This window comes from Onychomys torridus, chromosome 11 (assembly GCF_903995425.1).
Source record: "Onychomys torridus chromosome 11, mOncTor1.1, whole genome shotgun sequence".
In the NCBI taxonomy this organism is placed as follows: Eukaryota; Metazoa; Chordata; class Mammalia; order Rodentia; family Cricetidae; genus Onychomys; species Onychomys torridus.
The window spans coordinates 64981538-65001343 of NC_050453.1; the positions used below are offsets into that span (position 1 = coordinate 64981538).

General features: G+C 47.7%; 1 protein-coding gene across 42 annotated transcripts in view; it reads left to right on the forward strand.

The window, feature by feature from the left end:
- The window catches only part of Clasp1 (cytoplasmic linker associated protein 1), a 226928-nt gene that overhangs the window by 103594 nt on the left and 103528 nt on the right, over positions 1–19806 (forward strand). For all 42 annotated transcript variants that reach the window (XM_036202616.1, XM_036202603.1, XM_036202617.1 and 39 more), the window contains exons 9-10: positions 15216–15368; positions 18057–18130. In XM_036202616.1, coding sequence (XP_036058509.1) covers positions 15216–15368; positions 18057–18130 — 227 coding nt within the window. The remainder of the gene's footprint in view (positions 1–15215; positions 15369–18056; positions 18131–19806) is intronic.

Genomic DNA, 19806 nt, shown 5'->3' on the forward strand with positions numbered 1-19806 from the left:
TTAATCATCAAAAGGAAATGCAATGGTTCTTGTTAGTATGGCTTTTTAGAGATTGTCTTAGGTGTTGATGTTTTTATTGTTTAAAACTTCATTTTTCTGGGTGGTGGTGGCACACGCCTTTAACCTCAGCACTTGGGCGGCAGAGCCAGGCAGATCTCTGTGAGTTCGAGGCCAGCCTGGTCTACAGAGCAAGATCCAGGAAAAAACGCAAAGCTACACAGAGAAACCCTGTCTCAAAAAACCAAAACCAAAACCAAAATCAAAAAAACCCTTCATTTTAAACTTTTAGTTTTTCATCATCCACATAAAACTCTCCTCCCTTTCCATGAATTATCAAAACTATGTCTCATGCTTTAAAGATGTACTGTCAGGTTGGAGAAATAGCTCAGTGGGTCAAGTGCTTACTGCACAAGTGTGAGGACCAGAATTTGGGTCCCTGGAATCCCAACAGCAGCTACAGTAGCCTGAAGGTCTGTGGATAGATAGAGGGTGGAAAAAACCCCTTGGCCAAGGCTGCTTATAAAAGAAAGCATTTAATTTGTCTTCTGGTTTTGGAGGGTCAGAGTCCATGGTTGTAGAACAAAGGAGCAGCTGAGAGCTCATATCTTGATTCATCTAAACCATGGGAGGGGAGGGCAGGGGAGGGGAGGGGAGAGAGAGGAGAGGGAGAAGAAGAGAAAGGAGAGATAGAGGGAGGGAGGTCCTAAGAGAGATCGTGATTGTTTGCTTGCACTGGGAATTGCATGAGTCTTTTGAAACCTCAAAGTTTGTCCCAGTGCCACATCTCCTAATCCTTCTCAAACAGTTCCACCAACTAGGGACCACGTATTCAAACATAGGAGCCTATAGGACCATTCTCATTCAAGCTACCACAAAACCTCACCCAACTCTTTGGAGGTCTAGTTTTGGGGATGTGATTAGTTGAAGATAAGGTCATCAGGGTAGATTCGCATGTTTGAAACCTGGTGGTTCTGTCAAAAGAGGGTGTGAGAAGGATCTAGAATAAGCTCTGCTAGTAGAGTAATTCACAGAACTCTTCAAGAATCTCCTTTACTGGATGTAGGGCAGTTACATGTCTCCCCACAGATACTCTCAATCTCCCACTATTTGACACTGTTAGTTATTTAGGCGGCGCCCTTACCCTGCGAGGAACACGTTCCAAACACGACAAATCCACAGAAGAGCTGTTTATTAATATAGGATAGAGGATAGAGGTGACAGGCCTGTGTGAAGCACACACGTGAGTGAGGAGAGGAGAGAAGAGAAGAAGAGGAGAGAGAGACCTGTGCAAAATGGCGCCGGCTTTTTAAAGAGTGGGGCGCGCATGCGTACAGGACCGCATGTGGCTACTCCACGCATGCGCTTAGATTACATGGCAACGCGCACGCCACGAGAGATGTTCTGACCTGGAAATGGCTATTTTGAACCGGAAATAATTAGGTGGTCCGCCGGGCAAGCCCAACCGTGTGGACATGTTGTGATTTCCTATCAGACACCCCCTTAAAATTCCCTTTTGTGGGTAAGATTCCCTTTCTGGTTTCAGCCTGGCCTATACATGTGCCATGTATCAGGATATCTGGACAATTCTTTTAACAAATGACAGCAAGAAACTCAGTTTGGCTTGCTCTGGTACCTGGATGCAATCACAAGAATTGTAGAAAGCTAATTTTATGCAGCATGAAACAAGTTATTCTTGGTCTGTTACTGGTTGCTTTGTAATTATGTAAATAATCACAGCAGTGTGAACTGCCCCGAGTTGTTGGAGTAGGCTCCAAGCTGGTGCTGAGGTGCTAGGGCATTTGCTGTAAGCACATGTGTTTTCTGACCACAGAGAACCATCAATTATAATACCCGACTTTTGCTTAGACCTAGAATTCAGATTTGAATGAGCATGGTTGAGAAGAAACAGACTCACTAATTGATGGGTAAATAAAACAAACCCAAACTCTTACTTACTCACACAGAGCTGTTTATTAGAAAAAACTTCTAGATTTCTAAACAATAGCTTACGGTTTTTGCAGGGTGTGTAGTATAATATACTTCCAATTCCAGTACCTGGGTAGGTGGAGGCAAGGGAGTTGAAAGTCATTCTTGACTACATGCAGAATTCAAGGCCATCCTGAGCTATTATCTCACAAAAAATCAGCATAGAAAAGACAACTGAGTGGGTCACAAGCCTGGCTACTTAGTTCCACCCTTGGAACCAACATAAACCCCCTCAGTGAAGCTGGTCTTTGACCTGCACACAGGTTCTGTGGCATGTGCTGGCCCGCCCCCTCCCCCCTTAAAAAAGGGAGGTGTCTCTTTTTCTTTTACAGCTTTGGCTAATTTTACACTTTTGGCTAATTAAGTCTGTTTGTTCTGCCCTGTGCGCCTTTTGAACTGTGGGTCATTGTAAGCTTGTATAATGGTCGTGTTTCCCTGGGAGGGGCTTCAAAGTAGCTGAAAGTTCATATCCTGGAGTGCAAGACTTGGTGTGAGTAGGTTTACACTCCCTTTCTCTGCCCGTGTGCAGACAGCTAAGCAGGTCTCCCAGGTGTGTAAGGAGCATTTTTTGTTCCTAACAGGCTTGGGGTCTGGAGGCAGAGAGCTCACACTGACTGGTACCTCATTTCTTTCTCACTCTTGCTCCAGCGGAATGGGCCCCTGTTGTGTGGCCAAAAGAGGAGCAAGAGAACAGTCCTAGCCCCGACGTTTAACTTGGCTGGTTCGGTAGGTAACGGAGCTAAGCTACCAAGCCCGGTGAGTTTGCCCTCTGGGAACCACAGGGCAAAGGAGAGAACCAACTCCCCTAAGTTAAACCTCCTCCTGCATGTGCCCACGAGCACACCCCCCCCCCCCCAATTAACTAAATGTTTAAACAAATTAGGAGTTGACCCAAGAGTGGCCCTGAACAATGTGGAACTAAAACCTTAGCGCAGTGGGACCTCAGAATCAGGACAGAGAGTTGGACCGAAGTGTAGATCGAGGGATGCAGAGCTTGAAATCACAGCTCAGGGCTCCAAGGAAACCAGGGAAACCCTAAAGACACGTGTGTCCAGTCAAGACAAGGCTTCATCATGCCTGTCAACTCCCAAACCCTTGCAGACCCTCTCCAGTGGCCAGTCAGGAGACTGGTGCAGGCCGCCCTTCACCTCATCCCAGTCTTCTTTTGCTCGTCCAGTGCACGCTCTGTTGACTTCCATGGACACTGAGCCGTGGCCTCAGTATCACTGGCTGCCTTCATGACCAGGGAATGTTGTTCAGTCCTCTGCTTTCTCTGCCCACGCTGAGAACAGTCCAGAATTAGGAGGAGGTTTCTGTGCCCATGCTCCTGTGAGGGCGGCTGGCTGCTTTGTTTATTATCCCCTGTGAGAGAGATTTCTTGTTCTTACATTTGCTCAGAAGCTGTCTTTGGGATTTGTTCTGTGTAGGTGTTCAGCACCATAGCCTAAAGTGATCCTGACTTCAGCAGGATGTGCACACTTTTAAAAGCATCTCACATTCCCAGTTTTTCAGCACTGGAATCAAATAAAGCAGTGAGTCACATCACGGGGCCTGGAGGAGGGCATAGAGGACCCTTTCTAACTTTATTTGGCCTGTTCTCTGCGTGTGTGTGTGTGTGTGTGTGTGTGTGTGTGTGTGTGTGTGTGTGACATATATCTCTATATGTGTCATACTGGACACAACTTCGGCAAGGTGTTGCCACAAGTGTGACCCATACTGGATTGTGAATGCTACATGGAACTTTGGCGTTCCTGCCTCTGTTCCAGCCCTAGCAGAGGACCTGGGAGTGCAGTGACACATGGTAAAGAAGCACTGGCGAGGTAGAGGAAGGAAGACGTTCTGGGGGTGCTGTTAGCATCCAGTGGTGGCAGGTGGCCAGGTCGGGGCTCCGAGTCCACCCAGTTTCATCACAACAAAGACAAAATGATTTCTTTGAGATCAAATCACTTCCAGAGCAACACTGTGCCTTCCAACTTCCCCTATACAAGGGGAAAATTCAGAGATTGATGCTATTTGGTTAAAACATACCCTTAATTTGGATCCTTTTCTTTTCCTTACAAAAGACACGGGTTTTTTTTTTTGTTTGTTTGTTTTGTTTTGGTTTTGGTTTTTTGGTTTTTCGAGACAGGGTTTCTCTGTGTAGCTTTGCGCCTTTCCTGGAACTCGCTTTGGAGACCAGGCTGGTCTCGAACTCACAGAGATCTGCCTAGCTCTGCCCCCTGAGTGCTGGGATTAAAGGCGTCCACCACCACCCGGCTCTTTTCCTTACAAAAGACATGTTTCTTTCCTATGACCACGAGAGATTCATCACTGAGCCTCTGTCCCTGGTTGTTCTGGAACTTGCTCTGTAGACCACGTTTTTTGAATTGCTTCTTGTACTTGCAGCATCACAGGTGAGTCTAAGTCCTGGGAGAATACCCAGTGTCTGTCCAGGTATCCTGTGTGATTTGCATGAAGTCTCATGGAGATTGGCTGAGTCACAGGTGACCCAGTCCCCTTCTGAGTGGCGTGTGTAGAAGGGGATGGACTGGTCACAGACCTGGGGAGTCGAGGGTCGGTGTCACTCTCGTTCCTGGACCATGAGCCGGACATTAGTACTCTGCATTCCCTTCCAGCCTTTCTTTCCTTTGCATCGCTGTTAGGCACACACCCTGTTTTGTTGGCTCCAGCACCTCCAGATTTGCTTCTGCTCAGCTTCTGCAGGAGAAGTTCTAGAATTAGCTGCGATGATGATGGGTAGGACGGAGCCTTGCCTCTCTGCCAGGGCTGCTTCTGTGGATGAGAGGGGGCGGACCTGAGAGTAGCTCATAGCTGGGTAGGTCCCTGAGGACTGCTGCCTGCTGTCAGGACGGGGCAGGGATTGGCATGGTGCAGCCGTGCATGGGATGGACCCCACGAGCAGACAGTGCATTTCTCCCCCATTTTCAGACAAGGAAACACAAGTTTACCTGTCTGCATTATGTTTTAAAGATGTGTTTTATGTGTAGTAGTGTTTTGTCTGCATGTATGTATGTGTACCACATGTGTGCCCAGCACCTGTGGGGATTAGAAGCAGCAGTCTCCTGTTTCCCAGGATGCACAGGGAATGTGCCAGACTGATTGAGAGATTTGTGCAAAAGCAGCTGTGTGAGGGCTCAAAGCTGTGTAAGATGAAGAAAGAAGGTGTGCTGGGGTATGTGTGGAAGAACAGCCCATCTTTGGGCTTCGTCTCAGGAACACTGAGCATACTCTAGTTGCTAGGCTACCCTGCTGTTTTCTTCCTGCAACAAGGAGGGTGAAGTGAAGGCTGCCGGGAATCCCATCAGCTCAGCTGCTGCTGGTACAGATGAGAGCCAGATATTTCCTTCTGTGAGTTTCCCCCATCAAAGCCTGCTGGAAGAGCAGACAGGCAAGCTTCATTACTAGGTCCTGATCCTCCTGAAGATGAGCATCGAACTTACATCCCTTAGGTTTTTCGGTGTTTTGGTTCTTTGGAATGAGTGTTGAAGTTTTCCAGGGAAACTCAGAGCTTGCAATTCCAACTTCCACAGCTAGACTTGATTTCTGTGTTTAGATTGACATCTCTGCTCGCCTCTAGTCACAGCCACACACCTCAGGCAGAGGATGATCTTTCTAACTATTCTTTGTTTGTTTGTTTGTTTTTTGTTTTTTTCGAGACAGGGTTTCACTGTGTTGTTTTGGTCCCTGTCCCAGATCTCATTCTGTAGACCAGGTTGGCCTCGAACTCACAGAGTTCTGCCTGGCTCTGCCTCCCGAGTGCTGGGATTAAAGGTGTGCGCCACTGCCCGGCTCTAACTATTCCTTTATTTATTGATTATGTATATGTGTGTGTACACATGCACATAGAAAAGTCAGAGGACAGCTTTCTGAAACTGGCTCTTTCCACCTTTGTGTAGGTTCCTGGAATCTTGCTCAGGTCTTGCTCAGCAACCACCTTTACTTGTTAAGACATCTTGCTGACTCTTTTTTGTTCTTTTTGCTGCATGACATTTGTGTGGAGCTTGGTGCCGCCATCCTTCCTGGTCAGGGTTCAGTTCCCAGGAGGCTGTGCTGTGCTGGTGTCTCTCTTTCTACCAGTTCCAGTTCATGGATGACTGTGTGCTCTGGCTTTTCTTTTTCCCAGGAGTCTCTCTGTTGTGTTTTGGACTCATCTGCTCTCAGTGGTTCTCAGACACGCACTGGTTGGCTGCTGTCGCTCACCATCAGGCAGACCTGTCAGTTTGACTCATCTGGAACGGGCTTACCAGGCGGGGCTTGTTAGAGGGTTGGGAAGGGAACTCCACTGCCATTCTGTGGAGAGGGACCTCGCGAGCCTTTGGAATGTCCTGTCCTTGCGCTGTGGGAGGAGAGGTGAGGCCCAAATGGCTGAAGAATTAAGGGTGGCTGGGAATTGAAGGCTTCAGTTCGCTTACTCCTGAGTCCTAGACTGTCAGACAAGACGGCAGGAGTGGCCGTGGGACGGTGATGTTCCCACTGGCAGCTGGAAAGAGAATGGATGCTTTCTTCAGGCCCAGGAGAATGTCTGTTTCTACAGGATCGTTTTCTGTGGGTAGCATCCACTGTGTGATAAACCTTGCCCTAGTGTGAGCAAAGATTGTACCTTTAGAAGCGTTCATTTCCAGATATTTGCTGTGGTCTGGGCTCTAGAGCACTCCTAGATTGACTGATGTCTACTTAGTCGAAACCCTGAAGAAACTGGGTGTCTGGATGCTAACAGAAGCCAGGCGTAGTGGAGGAGGCCTTTATCCCAGCACTTGGGAGGCATGGGCAGAGGCGGCAGATCTCTGTGAGTTCCAGGCCAGCCTGTTCTACTTAATGAGTTCCAGTCCATGACAACCTGATCTACAAAGTGAGTTTCAGGACAGCCTTGGTCTACAGAGTGAGTTTCAGGACTGCCTGGTCTACAGAACAAAACAGCCTGGTATACAGAGTGAGTTCCAGGCCAACCTGTTCTACAGAGTGAGTTTTAAGACAGACTGGACTATATAGAGTGAGTTCCAAGACAGCCAGGGCTACACAGAGAAACCCTGTCTCGAAAAACAAGTACAAAATAAAAACAGATGCTAACAGGTATCAGTGTGCATTGTGATTCAGTTGAGCAATACTGAACTATGTCAAGAGCCCAGGACTGTGTATCTGGGACAGCCATTGAGCCACTCTGTCACCAGCTCAGTTATGTAAATGACCTGTTTGCCTTTTAAGGAATGATCCTTTCTACAGAGGAGAATTTTCCAGTTTACTAAAACTAGGCTCCTTTCTGATTGTCCAGACTCCCTCCTCCTCCTGCTCCTGCTTCCTTGGAAATTCCCACACTGTACTTTGATTATACTCACCCAGCTCCTCTTTAAACCCTCCCAGATGCACCACCATCTCTCTGCTCCCCAACTTGTATCCTCCTTTTTTCTTTAATAACCCATCAGCTCTAATTTCTGCAGCCAGTATACTTCTGGTGATGGCCCATTCCCCGGAGCCACTCACTCTTCAGGAAGTCTGATTCCCTCCCCCAGAAGCCATCAACTGTCCATAGCGTCTCAGTTAGGGCTGGGGACTCAGTGCGGGAATGAGCTGCACGCTGGAGTGTTTACTGGCTTGATCTTGTGTGGGTCTTATGCAGTAGTCCTCTTACTCAGTAGCTGCTGGTTTCCACTAGTCTACCCCAATCTCTGGCTTCTGGAATCTTCCTGCCCCCTTCCATGAGGGTCCCTCAGTCTTGGGGAAGGTGTGATATAAATGTCCTGTTTGTGGCCGGGTACTCTACACTCATATATTCTCTGTGCGTTGATCAGTTGGGTGTTTCTGTGTTAGTCCTACCCACTTCACAAAGAAACTTCTTTGATGAGGTCTGAGAACTGCAGTAATCTATCAGTAGAAAGATGAATTTAGACAGCAGGTTGATACTATGCCCACAGAATAATAATTGTAGGTTCACCCCTTAGGCCTGTGAGCTAGCTCCCTAGCCATGGGTTCTTGACCAGATTTGTAGGACCAGGCTGCATGTCCTCCTGTGGGGCAGGCCTGATATCCAATCAGAAAGCAGTTGGTTACCCTATAACATTCATGCCACCACTGTGCCCCTGGGCATATCCTGCCATGCTGGTCATTATTGCAGTTTACTGGCTTCACAGCTCAGTAAGACTCTTGACTTTCCTACCAACCTCAGCAGCCCAGGCAGCACTTTCTAGTACCAGCCAACAAGGACGAAACTTCCTGTTCAGTACTAACGTGATATCTGCATGCCCTGTGACTAATGTCTGCAGCGAGAGGGTCTTGCCGTCAAGTTCTGGTGGGCAGTTAAGAGCAATGTCAATAGTCTGTATTGTTTTGGGGGTCTCTGGGATAACTCTGACCAGCAATTACAGGGGAGGTATCCCACATAACTTGGAAGATGGATAACCAACTCTAAGAAAGTCTGAAAAAGTCATATGAGGGTTGGGCATTTAGCTCAGTGATAGAGCGCTCGCCTAGCAAGCTCAAGGCCCTGGGTTTGATCCTCAGCTCAAAAAAAAGGTCATATGAAAACCTATTTTATAAGCTTCCTAAGTAAATGTGTGTGTTTGCACATGCATGAGCATGTAAATTTAAGAGTTTAATTAGGTCTAGCCTCCTTTTAATTTGTGTTTGGGGGGGTTAGGGTGGGTGCATAAATGTGCATGTATTTATGGAGGTAAAAGATCAATTTTCCTTGTCTGTGTAGCTTTGTGCCTTTCCTGGAACTCATTCTGTAACCCAGGCTGGCCTCGAACTCACAGAGATCCACCTGCCTCTGCCTCCTGAGAGCTGGGATTAAAGGCGTGTGCCACCACCACCTGGCTCAATTTTCCTTAGGTGCTGCCCATTGTGGTTTTGGGGTGTGTGTGTGTGTGTGTGTGTGTGTGTGTGTGTGTGTGTGTGTGTGTGTGTCCTTGCACATAGGCAATGCTGTGGGACACACGTTAGAAGACAGCTTGTGGTCATCAGTTCCGTATATGTTCCAAGGATTGATTCAGGCTGTTAAGCCTTGGCAGCGAGTGTCTTCATCTGCTGCACCGTCTTGCCAGCCCTCTGCCATGCTTTAGGACAGGTTCTCTCACTGGCCTGGGGCTGGCTGATAAGGCCAGGCTGGCTCTCTCTGCCTCCCTGGAACCGGGATTCAATCACATGCCACCACACGTGGATTCTTTCACTCAGTGGGATCTGGGGATGGACCTCATTTGCTAAGCATTTTACTGCTTGAGCCTTCCTCCCCCCAGCTCCAGCCTCCTTTAATTTAATTGTTAAGGGTTAAAAAAGCTGAGAAACTAAAAAAAAACAAAAATTAAAAAAAGAAAAAATCTGAGAAACTTAGTCTAAACTTCTGTTTAAACTACGTTGGTTTTTCAACTCATAGACTTGTTATTTTTGTCCCCAAACATCTTCTCAGATAGAACACCATGTCCAGTGCTGGATCTAGAAAATACAGACCCGATTTTCCTGTTTTGATGAGTCTCCCTCCGGCTGAGGCGGGAGAGACCAGTGAGTGGGCTGATCCAGTGGTCAGGTGAAAACACTGATGTTGAAGGCTTGTTCTGCCCCAGCGCCTGCTCAGTGCGTCTGCATCCCCAGGTGTCCCCCCATGCTGTGGCTGCGCCCATGCAGTTTGCGGGTCTGCCCTGCACTGGCCCTGCTAGAAGACTTGCACTGCCACCTCTTGCTAAGTGGTGCAGCCCCTGCAGCCCCTGTGGCCCTGTAATTAGCTCTGCTGAGGGGATCCGGTCAGTGAGATGTTTGTGTGTTCAGCTAAACCCCACACACTCATTGTCCTTCCCTTCCCCGGGACACATTTCCGTAGGTAATGGCTGCCGCAGGTGTGCCTTCCCAGTGATAATGAGCTTCAAAACCATACCCTCTTTGAGGACAGAAATACATCAGCTTCTGTTTTCTTTATAGTGTGTATTGTGTTCCCCCAAATTTGTTTTGGGGGGCAAGGGTGACTATCTAGTACAGCAACAGGTAGTAGCCCAGTTATGGTTTCTGTAGCCAACAAGTTGACTTGCCCAGAAAACAGGAGAATATATGAACGTTGTGTGTTTTATTTTTAAAATTAGTTTATTTCTTTCATGCGTGTGGGTGTTTTGTCTTCATGCATGTATGTACGCCACCTGTGTGCCTGGTGCCCAAGGAGGTGAGAAGAAGGAATTGGATCCTCTGGAACTAGAGTTACAGACAGTTGTGAGCCACCATGTGGGTGCTGGGAATCCAGCCTGGGTCCTCTCGAGGCCATCTCTCTAGCCCAGTGGTTCTCAGCCTTCCTGATGCTGTGACACTTTAATACAGCTTCTCATGCTGTGGGTGAATGAAGAAGGGAAATAGAAAGGAAAGGACATGACTCCTAGGTGTGGAGGAGGAGGAGAAGGTTTATTGTAGGTGTGTGGGAGAGCACAGCCAGAGGCAGGGACTTCTGGGAGAGTGCAGTCAACAGGACCCTGAGCCATATGGGGGGGGGGGGGGGAGAGGGTAGAGAGGGGAACTGGGTGCAGCAGCCAGGAGGCCCAGAAGGGAGTAGATGAAAAAGCCAGGTGACCCCATGTTGGATTATACAAGGAAGAGCAGCTGAGGGAAGGGCAGCCCAGCCGTGGGCTGGAGAAGTTTGTGGTGGGGGCAGGGTGTGCCAGCCAGGAAGGCCCTGTAACAGGTAGGGACTGAAGGATGCGGGAGATCCCTCATGTTAAATGGGCACCTCACATGTTTGTCCCAGGTTTGAACCCTAACAGTGATGTGACCCCCAACCATAAAATTATTTCACTGCTAATTCATAACTGTAATTTTGCTACTGTTATGAATTGTAATTTGTGAATCTGATACACAGGATATCTGATGTGTGAGCCCAAAGGGGTCACAGCCCACAGACTGAGAACCATAGCTCTGGCCCCTGCTTTAAATAGTCCTTTATCTCTGTAGAAATGAAAACATGCAGAGAATAAATAATGAATCAGATTGAGAAGAAAGTCTTACATTTTCATGTGTTACTGTTTTCATTTTTTGGCGTAAACCCAGCATCCCAAGTGTTCTGCATTCCTTTTGTATGAAAATCTCCTGCAACATTTCCTGGAGTGAGATCTACTGGGGACATTTTCTTTCTGCTTTTGTCTCAATATATATATATATATATATATATATATATATATATATATATATTTGCCTCCTTGGTGTTGATTTAAATGTATTTACTCATTATCTATATATATTTGTGCGTGTGTGCATATCCCATGGCACACGTACACCAGTCAGAAGACAACCTGGAGGAGGTCTCTCCTTCCGCCCTGTGCCTCATGGAGCTGGAGCCCATGCAGCGCTGTTATCACTGAGCACTCACTGGGCCTGCCTTTACTCTTTTTTGGTTTTTGGTTTTTTTTGAGACAAGGTTTCTCTGTAGTTTTGGTGCCTTTCCTGGATCTCGCTCTGTAGACCAGGCTGGCCTTGAACTCACGGAGATCTGCCTGGCTCTGCCTCCCGAGTGCTGAGATTAAAGCTGTGCGCACCACCATCCAGCCCTGCCTTTATCCTTAAAAAAGTATTCTACTGGTTTTAAAACATTAAGCTGATAATTTCCTTTCACCAGCTTCAAGATGCAGTTCTGCCTTCTCTGACTGGGACACCTCCTGTCCAGTCTCATCTTGGGTGTGTCTTCACGATGCCTGTGTGTGATGCACTTTCCTCTCCAGGGCATTTTCACTGGTTTTAAACAGTTGTACGACGGTAGGCCTGGGTGTGTGTCTTGGTTAGTCTTAATTGCCAGCTTGATCTAGCTAGAGTTATCTGAGAGGAGAGCCTTAGCGGAGGGTGTGTGAGGAGCCCAGCCAACCATGGGCAGCACTGTCTCTAGGCAGGCAGTCCAGGGTTATAGAATAAGAAGGCTGGGTGAGCAGGATCCTGAGTGAGCCAGAGTGTGAACCAGTGAGCAGGGTTTCTCTCTGGTTTCTGTAAAGAGTTCTGCCTTGAGTTCCCACCCTGCAGTGAGGGCGCTTGGCCTGGAAGTGAGCTGAAAGAGTTTCCTCTCTCAGTTGCTTTGGCCCCAGAGTGTTTCCATCATAGCACAGCCCCATGATGTTCTCTGTTGGTGTTTGTTTGCTTGTTTTCCCCGCTTCCTGGATCTGGGGCCACATTTCCCTCGTCAAATCAAGTTCTGATAATCGCTTCAGACATTTTCTAGTCCCTACCCCATCCTGCTGGGAGTGCAGCTTCCAGTGTTTGACTCTGTTGCTGTCCACAGTGCTCTCCAGCTCTGTTCCCTCCCCCTCTCCCTCCCTTCTCCCTCCCTCCTTCTCTCTCTCTCCCTCCTTCCCTCCCTCCTTCTCTCTCTCTCTCTCCCTCCTTCCCTCCCTCCTTCTCTCTCTCTCTCCCTCCTTCCCTCCCTCCTTCTCTCTCTCTCTCCCTCCTTCCCTCCCTCCCTCTCTCTCTCTCTCCCTCCTTCCCTCCCTCCTTCTCTCTCTCTCTCCCTCCTTCCCTCCCTCCTTCTCTCTCTCTCTCCCTCCTTCCCTCCCTCCTTCTCTCTCTCCCTCCTTCCCTCCCTCCTTCTCTCTCTCCCTCCTTCCCTCTCTCCTTCTCTCTCTCCCTCCTTCCCTCTCTCCTTCTCTCTCTCCCTCCTTCCCTCTCTCCTTCTCTCTCTCCCTCCTTCCCTCTCTCCTTCTCTCTCTCCCTCCTTCCCTCTCTCCTTCTCTCTCTCCCTCCTTCCCTCCCTCCTTCTCTCTCTCTCCCTCCTTCCCTCCCTCCTTCTCTCTCTCTCTCCCTCCTTCCCTCCCTCCTTCTCTCTCTCTCTCCCTCCTTCCCTCCCTCCCTCCTTTTCTTTCTTTCCCCCTCCCTCCCTCCCTCCCTCCCTCCTTTCTCCCTCCCTCCCTCCTTTTCTCTCTCTCCCTCCCTCTCTTTCTCCCTCTCTTTCTCTTCCTCTCCCCCCTTGTCCCGCTTCTCTCCCTTCCTCCTTCCTCCCTCTCCCCTTCTCCCCACCTTGCCCCGCCTCTTCCTAAAAAGCATATTTTGTTTCTTTAATGGTGGCTGAATTCTGCTGTTGTGTATTTTAAGTTCTCCAATCCCTGCATCAAATGCCCTGGAGCTGGAGTTACAGGCTGTTGTGAGGCACCAGATGTGGGGACTGCAAGCCTCCTTAACCACTGGGCCATCCCTCCAGCTCCTGCAGTTCTTACACAGAGACTCTGTAGCCGACATCTGGCTTGAGTGTGTTGCATGTCCTTTTGACAATCTTTGTTAGCTGACTGCTGTTTTCTTTTTCTTTTTATCACTCCAAGTTGACTTTAGCATCCTGAGTGACTCTCACGTGCCACAGAAGTCCTCGGGTTTGGTCCATGAGCTTTCCTCTTGTATCATTAAAATGTTTATAAATAGGGTTGGTGAGGAGGGGGCTCAGTGTGAAAGTGCCTGCTCTAGGTCTACACCCTGAATTCACCCCAACCCTGCTGGAACAGAGACCCATTTCCCAAGAGTTGTCCTTACCACACGTGCTCTGTGACACATGATACTTGTGCACGGTGGCACATGCAGGACCACCCACATACGATAATAACAATAAAATAAATGTAAAGTGATTATAAATAGGTTGAGTTTTAAGAACCATAGATATGTTTTCTTTTCTTCTTTTCAATTTTGAATGCAATAGAGGAGTCAATAAACGTTGCTGGTTTGAAGGTTTAAACATGAATCATATAATGAAAAAGTACTCCGCTTCATTAAAGAAAATGCAGCCTAGAGAACATCATTTTTGCTTATCCATCTAATTGACATGTTTGTAAATGATAATTTAATTCAATGTTGGCAGAGATATGAAGCAGGACAGACACTCCTTGAGTTTCCAGACAAATGAACATTTATATGGCTTTTCAGAAGATACACCTAGTAGTATTAGTAAACATCTGCTATTTGACCCAGTCATGTTGAATGTTGGGGTTTCTTACTTAAAATTGTTTAAATTTCAACAAAAAGCCACTTGTTGGAAGGTGTTTGTTGAAGTCCTATTTCTTTCCTTTTTTTTTTGCATTTTTGTTTATTTACTTATTTTGTGTGTATGTGCACACATGCTCACAAGTATGGGTGTCATGGTGTTTCTTTAGAGGTCAGAGGACAATTGGTGTGGGTTCGTGCTATCTCTTCACCATATGGGTTCTGAGGATCCATCTCAGGTCACCAGGCTTGGTGGCAAGTGGCTCTACCCACCAAGCCATTTGGCCGGTTTATGACCCTGTTTCTAATTTGGAGGTATTATGCAGCTAAACTGTCTGACAGTGAGTGTCTCAGGGGGACATGTTCACTCACAAAGTTCTTTACAGCCATTAAAAACAGCTTCATGAACTCCATCACAAGGAAAACTTGAAATAAATTAGAATTTCAAGGAGATGTGTTGTCCAGCTGTTGTTTTTAAAAATGCCTGTGCCCCAGGCATGATGGCACACACCAGTAATCCTAACTCTCAGGATCATGAGCTTGAGGCCAGCCTGGGCTACAGACCAAGGCCCCTTGTGTATGTATTGGGGTGGGTGGCGACTGAAAAATGGGGCTAGGGAGAGATGGCTCAGTGAATAAAGCACTTGGGGTGCAAGTATGATGACTTGAGTTCAAATCCCCAGAACCCACATAAAAATGTGGGCACATACCACATACCTCTGTAATCCCAGCACTCTGTGGAGATGGGAGCCAAAGACAGGAATGCCCCAGCAGTTCATGGGCCAGCCAGTGGAAAAGCACAGAAGAGTGCCCCTATTAAACACAGTGGGAGGTGAGGACAGACACCTGAGATTGTCCTCATGTGCACTGTGTGCATGCACGACCATGCTTTGCGCGCGCGCGCACACACACACACACACACACACACCCATAAAACCTACAAACTGGAAAACAATGTGTAGAGAAAATAGTCAGATGTTGGTAGCTGCATTCCAGGCTTTCCCAGGACCTTACATTCCAGTTGATCAGGCAATCCTGTGCTCTCAAGACCGATGATTGTTCTGTGTATATGTGAAAACACAGGGTTTTCTTTTCTTTCTTTTTTTTTGGGGGGGGGGGGGGGGGGGGGGTGGGGAGAAAGGGTTTCTCTGTGTAACAGCCCTGGCTGTCCTGGAACTTGCTTTATAGACCAGGCTGGCCTTGAACTCACCGAGATCCACCTGCCTGTGCCTCCCGAATTTTGAGGTTAAAGGCGTGTGTTACCACTGTCCATCGAAAACAGAGTTTTTAAACAGTGCCGTCTGTCTGTGCTTCTTTTTCAGATAAAAATTTTGATGACGAGGATTCTGTGGATGGAAATAGGCCTTCTTCTGCCAGCTCCTCATCATCCAAGGCTCCATCTAGTTCCCGGAGGAATGTTAGCATGGGGACCACCCGTCGGCTCGTGTCGTCCAGTCTTGGATCTAAGTCTTCAGGTAGGACCTCATCCTGTGTGACATCCTGTGTGACATCCTGTGTGGCGTTCTGGGGTCCTCTGTCATAGCACTTGCCTACCATATCTCCTCAGCATGAACGAGTTCCTGTGTGCACATTCTCGCTTGCGGTGTTTGCTCGGCCTGGCACTTCCCTGTCGATGCTGGTGAGCCGGTAATGCTAGTGTAAGCTGCTAGGTGGGCTCACTTGTCCTAGTGAGTCCAACCAGTGAGGGTGGAGAGCGTACAGGGGAAAGGAAGCGTAGTCCTAAGACGAAGATCAGACTGACACCCCAAACCCTCTTTGGTCATCTGGAGCCAGTCTTGCCTTGACCACCATCAGACATTTTTCCAAATCTGTTTTTAAGACCAGAAGCAGATGGAAGATTGTGCAAATCTGGTTTGTTCCTACAGGCAGCATTTTCCCTTGTGAAGGTCAGTGTGAGTACTGGGGAAATAAGCAAGGGGCCAGTGAGACGGCTCAGCGGGTGAAGACACTTAGTGCACAAACCAGTGATAACTTGGTTCAGTCCTTGGAACCCTCCTCCCAGTAACTCCTCACCTTAGACAGTTTGACTCCTTGTGATCTACACCTCTTGTTGCTGTCACATTTTAACTTTATACACCTTTTTCTTTACCTCTAAAACATTGTGTAGATACTTGCTTTAAAACCGTGCTCACTGATGGTTGTGTCTTGCCAGAGTTGAGTAGGCTCAGGGAAAGCCTGACGGAGGAGGCACTGGTGCTGCCCCCTGGTGGTCTTTTCTGGGTGAAGGAAAGGCTTGAGAGCGATGTCCCCTGGTGGCATGTCCTGGAATGACAGTGTCTTGATGACTCACAAGGTGCCACTGAGCCAGCCCTGTCATCCTGCCCTGGGAGCTGTTGGCCACAGGAAGACCATTGATGTAGCATGAATCTTAAAGAGTCTTATTAATAAAAACAAACCCAAGGCCAGTTATTGGGGTGAATTCTGGAAAATCAGAGAAGCAGAACAAACCACAGCCTCACCTTGCCAATTCCTCAGCTGATTCTGTTTCCTCATACTGGAAGCCTCTGAGTCCTCATCCAGAATGAATCTCAGATGAATTGTTGCTCAGAAGCCTAAAAGCTTAACCAGCTCTACTTCCTGGTCCTCATGCCTTAAAAACCTTTCTGCCATCACTTCCTGGGATTAAAGGTCTTGTTACCACGCCTGGCTGTTTCCAGTGTGGCTTTGAACTCACAGGGATCCGGATGGATTTCTGCCTCTGGAATACTATGATTAAAGGCGTGTGCTACCACTGCCTAACCTCTATGTTTAATATTGTGGCTGTTCTGTTCTCTGACCCCAGATAAGTTTATTAGGGTGCACAGTATTTTGGGGAACACAGTATCATCACAGCATTACTTTGCTCCGTATATGTTTGTCATTCTTCCTAATCATTTTGAGTGCTATTAATTTTTTGTTGTTGAGTTTATGTTTATTTAACATAAAATTCACTCTTTTAAAATTTATTTATTTTTATGTGCATGAATGTTTGCTGGCATGTATGTGTGTACTGTGTGCATATCTGGTTCCTGTAGCATAAGGTCCCCTGGAACTGGAGTTATCGATTATTGTAAACCAGGATGGATTTTCCGCAAGCCCACCTCTTTCCCTTTAATGCATTTTTTATTCCCGATCTTCCCTTGAGTAATGCCAGTCCCGTAAACAAGGGTAAGACAATTCCTGCATGACCTGATTGCTGCTCCCCTGCCCATCCGTCACCCTTAGCCCCTCCAGAAGTCTCCACTGGGTCAGTTTCGCCCTCAGCTGTACCCTCTTCCTTCCTTTCTTTGTTTGACACCATAGTCCTGACTGCTCTAGAGTTCCTGGTTTGCAGGTCCCGTGGACTCAGAGGCCTTTGCTCTCTGCTCCCAGTGCTCTAATCATGTGATAAAGCAAAAGGAGTTCTGTCTGCACCCACAGCCTGTGACTGGCATCTGTGAACACATTTGCTGCTACCTGGGCTGTCTGGTTTTTCTTTCATTTTCTCTAGCAGGTCCACTAGGGTCCTAATAGCAAGTTACGTGTCTGATAAGACAGCAGACGTGCTAATCTGTATAAGTCACCGCTGGGGCTTCAAGGATGAGCACAGACATCAGTGTAAAAACTTAAGTTGTTGTGTGGGGTTCACTCCCGTACATGACATCAGGAAGCAGACGTCATTCCTTCCTGTGGCAGGACAGAATGGTTAAACAGTCTCAGCATGAGCCGAATACACCTTCCTGCACTTCCCTCACCAGCCCTTCCGGAAGAAGTCCCACTGGGCTAGTTTTGCCCTCGGGCCTGCCTTTGTTTGAAATGTACAAAGAGGCATCTTAACACAGCTTTGTGGGAGAAACTTGAACGGGGTGGATACACATTTGAGGGACTGGAGAGATGGATCGCTCAGCAGCGAGTGTGTCGGCTGCTCTTGCAGGGGACCAGAGTTGGGGGTCAGCAACCCACAACTGCTTGTGAGCAGCTCAGAGGCTCCAGTGCCCTCGGGCCTCTGTGTGCGACCACACAGAGGCTCATACACATAAATAAAATCAATCTGTTCTTTAATAAGTTTTAAATGTCCAGAATGCAATTTCAATTGTGTACAGTTATGTAGTATATGTTTTATACAGTGTTGAGTTCGTGTTATCTTTGTTTTAGAAATTAATCTTTTGTGTGTGTTTTAATAGCCGCAAAGGAAGGTGCCGGTGCTGTGGATGAAGAGGACTTTATTAAAGCCTTTGACGATGTTCCTGTTGTGCAGGTCAGTGTGGGTCTGTGCTGCTGCTAAGGTCAGGGCAGGGGCTTGAGAAGCGGCTCCGGGGTTTGGAGCCCTTGCTGCTGTTCTTGCAGTGGACTGGGTTTTGGTTCCCAGCCCTCATATTGGGAATACTCAGAAGTGCCTGTAACCCCAGCTCCAGGGCATACAACACCTTCTTCTGGCTTCTGCAGGAACCTGCAGATGTGACACACACACATCACACATGCACAGACACACAAGAGTAATAAATAAATAAGCAAACAAACAAATCTTTTTTTTTTTTTTTTTTTTTTTAAATCAAGGTGGAAAGTCTTTAGATTTCACTTTCCAAACATACCTGTATCAGTTAGCTCTGTGTTACAGCATTGAAAAGGCCTATGGCAGCTAGCTTTATAAAGTCGAAAAGATTCACTTAGCTCATAACTTTGGGAGCCCAAAGTATGGAGTATATGGAGCAGGTTCGAGAACCACGCCTCGACCGCAATACTTGATGGTGTGGGGCAGATGGCCCCGGGACAGCAGGTGACTCCTGTCAGACCAGCAGAGAGGCGACAGGGTGGGGACAGCTCAGGCTTTCCTAAGAGCCTCCTCAGAATGGCCTCCCCATGACTCAAGGCCTTAAAGAGCCCACTGCCTGTTAGTCACACCATCCAGGCTCCTCAGCTTTTCACGCAGTGGACCTTGGGGGTTTCAGTGTGGAAACGGAGATCGTCAGGACTCTCGGAGATCTAAGGTACAGACTAGATACCTTAGCTCTTAGGTGGGAGCCCTATAAACTGACAAGAACAGAAGTCCTGGTCCCATTGACGTCTCCAGAAGAGCAGGAAGATGTCTCTAGAGAGAATATTTGTCATGGTACAGAAAAGGGATTTTTCTCTTGGAAATATGAACTAGGAGGTTTTAGCACCCAAAAAGCTGGAGTGAATACTTCGCAGAAGCATGGTTTACACCATCTTGGATGTTTCACTTAACAGATGAAGTCCTGGGGACTGCCTCTGCCTCTGTCCTCTGTTCTCTTTGGGGCTGACTCTCTATTTGTGCTGGGCTGTGGATTCCTGCAGCTCCCCTTGCTCCCTGGGCTGCCATGGTGGCCATCATGGTGCAGACTCCACAGGCTCAGGCTCATCCTTAGTACTTGGCCTCTTGTGGAAGTCTCACAGTAGGATTGAGGACTGGTGAGTGAGTAGATTTGACAGTGTTAGGTTAGAGTTGCCCTGTAAGCCTGGTACTCTGGTTTCCCTTCTGTTGGTGTGATGAAACATGAACCAAAAGCAGCAGTGAAGGAGAGGATCTGTTTGGCTTATTCCAGGTATACAGTCCAGGGGCCCCTGCTCTGGTGCTCCCTACAGAGGGCTGGGCCCTTCAGCAGCAGTCAACAATCAAGACAGTACCACACTAATGTTCCCACAGGCCAATCTGATCTGGGCAATCCTTCAATTGAGGTTTCCTTTTTAGACGATTGCAGGCTGGGTCAAGGTGATAGAGCCTGTTAGATGATGGTTAGGATGCCCGATGATCTGAATTTGAATCCTGAGGAGTGATTGCCAGAAGTTGCAATGCACCATGGGACACTGGCCCCACCTCTTGTTCCACCATATACATTCAGTAATAATTTTTTTTTTTTCCAAAATGCCTCATGCATCTCTGTCTGTTTTCTTTCTCTTGTACACAAACTCCTT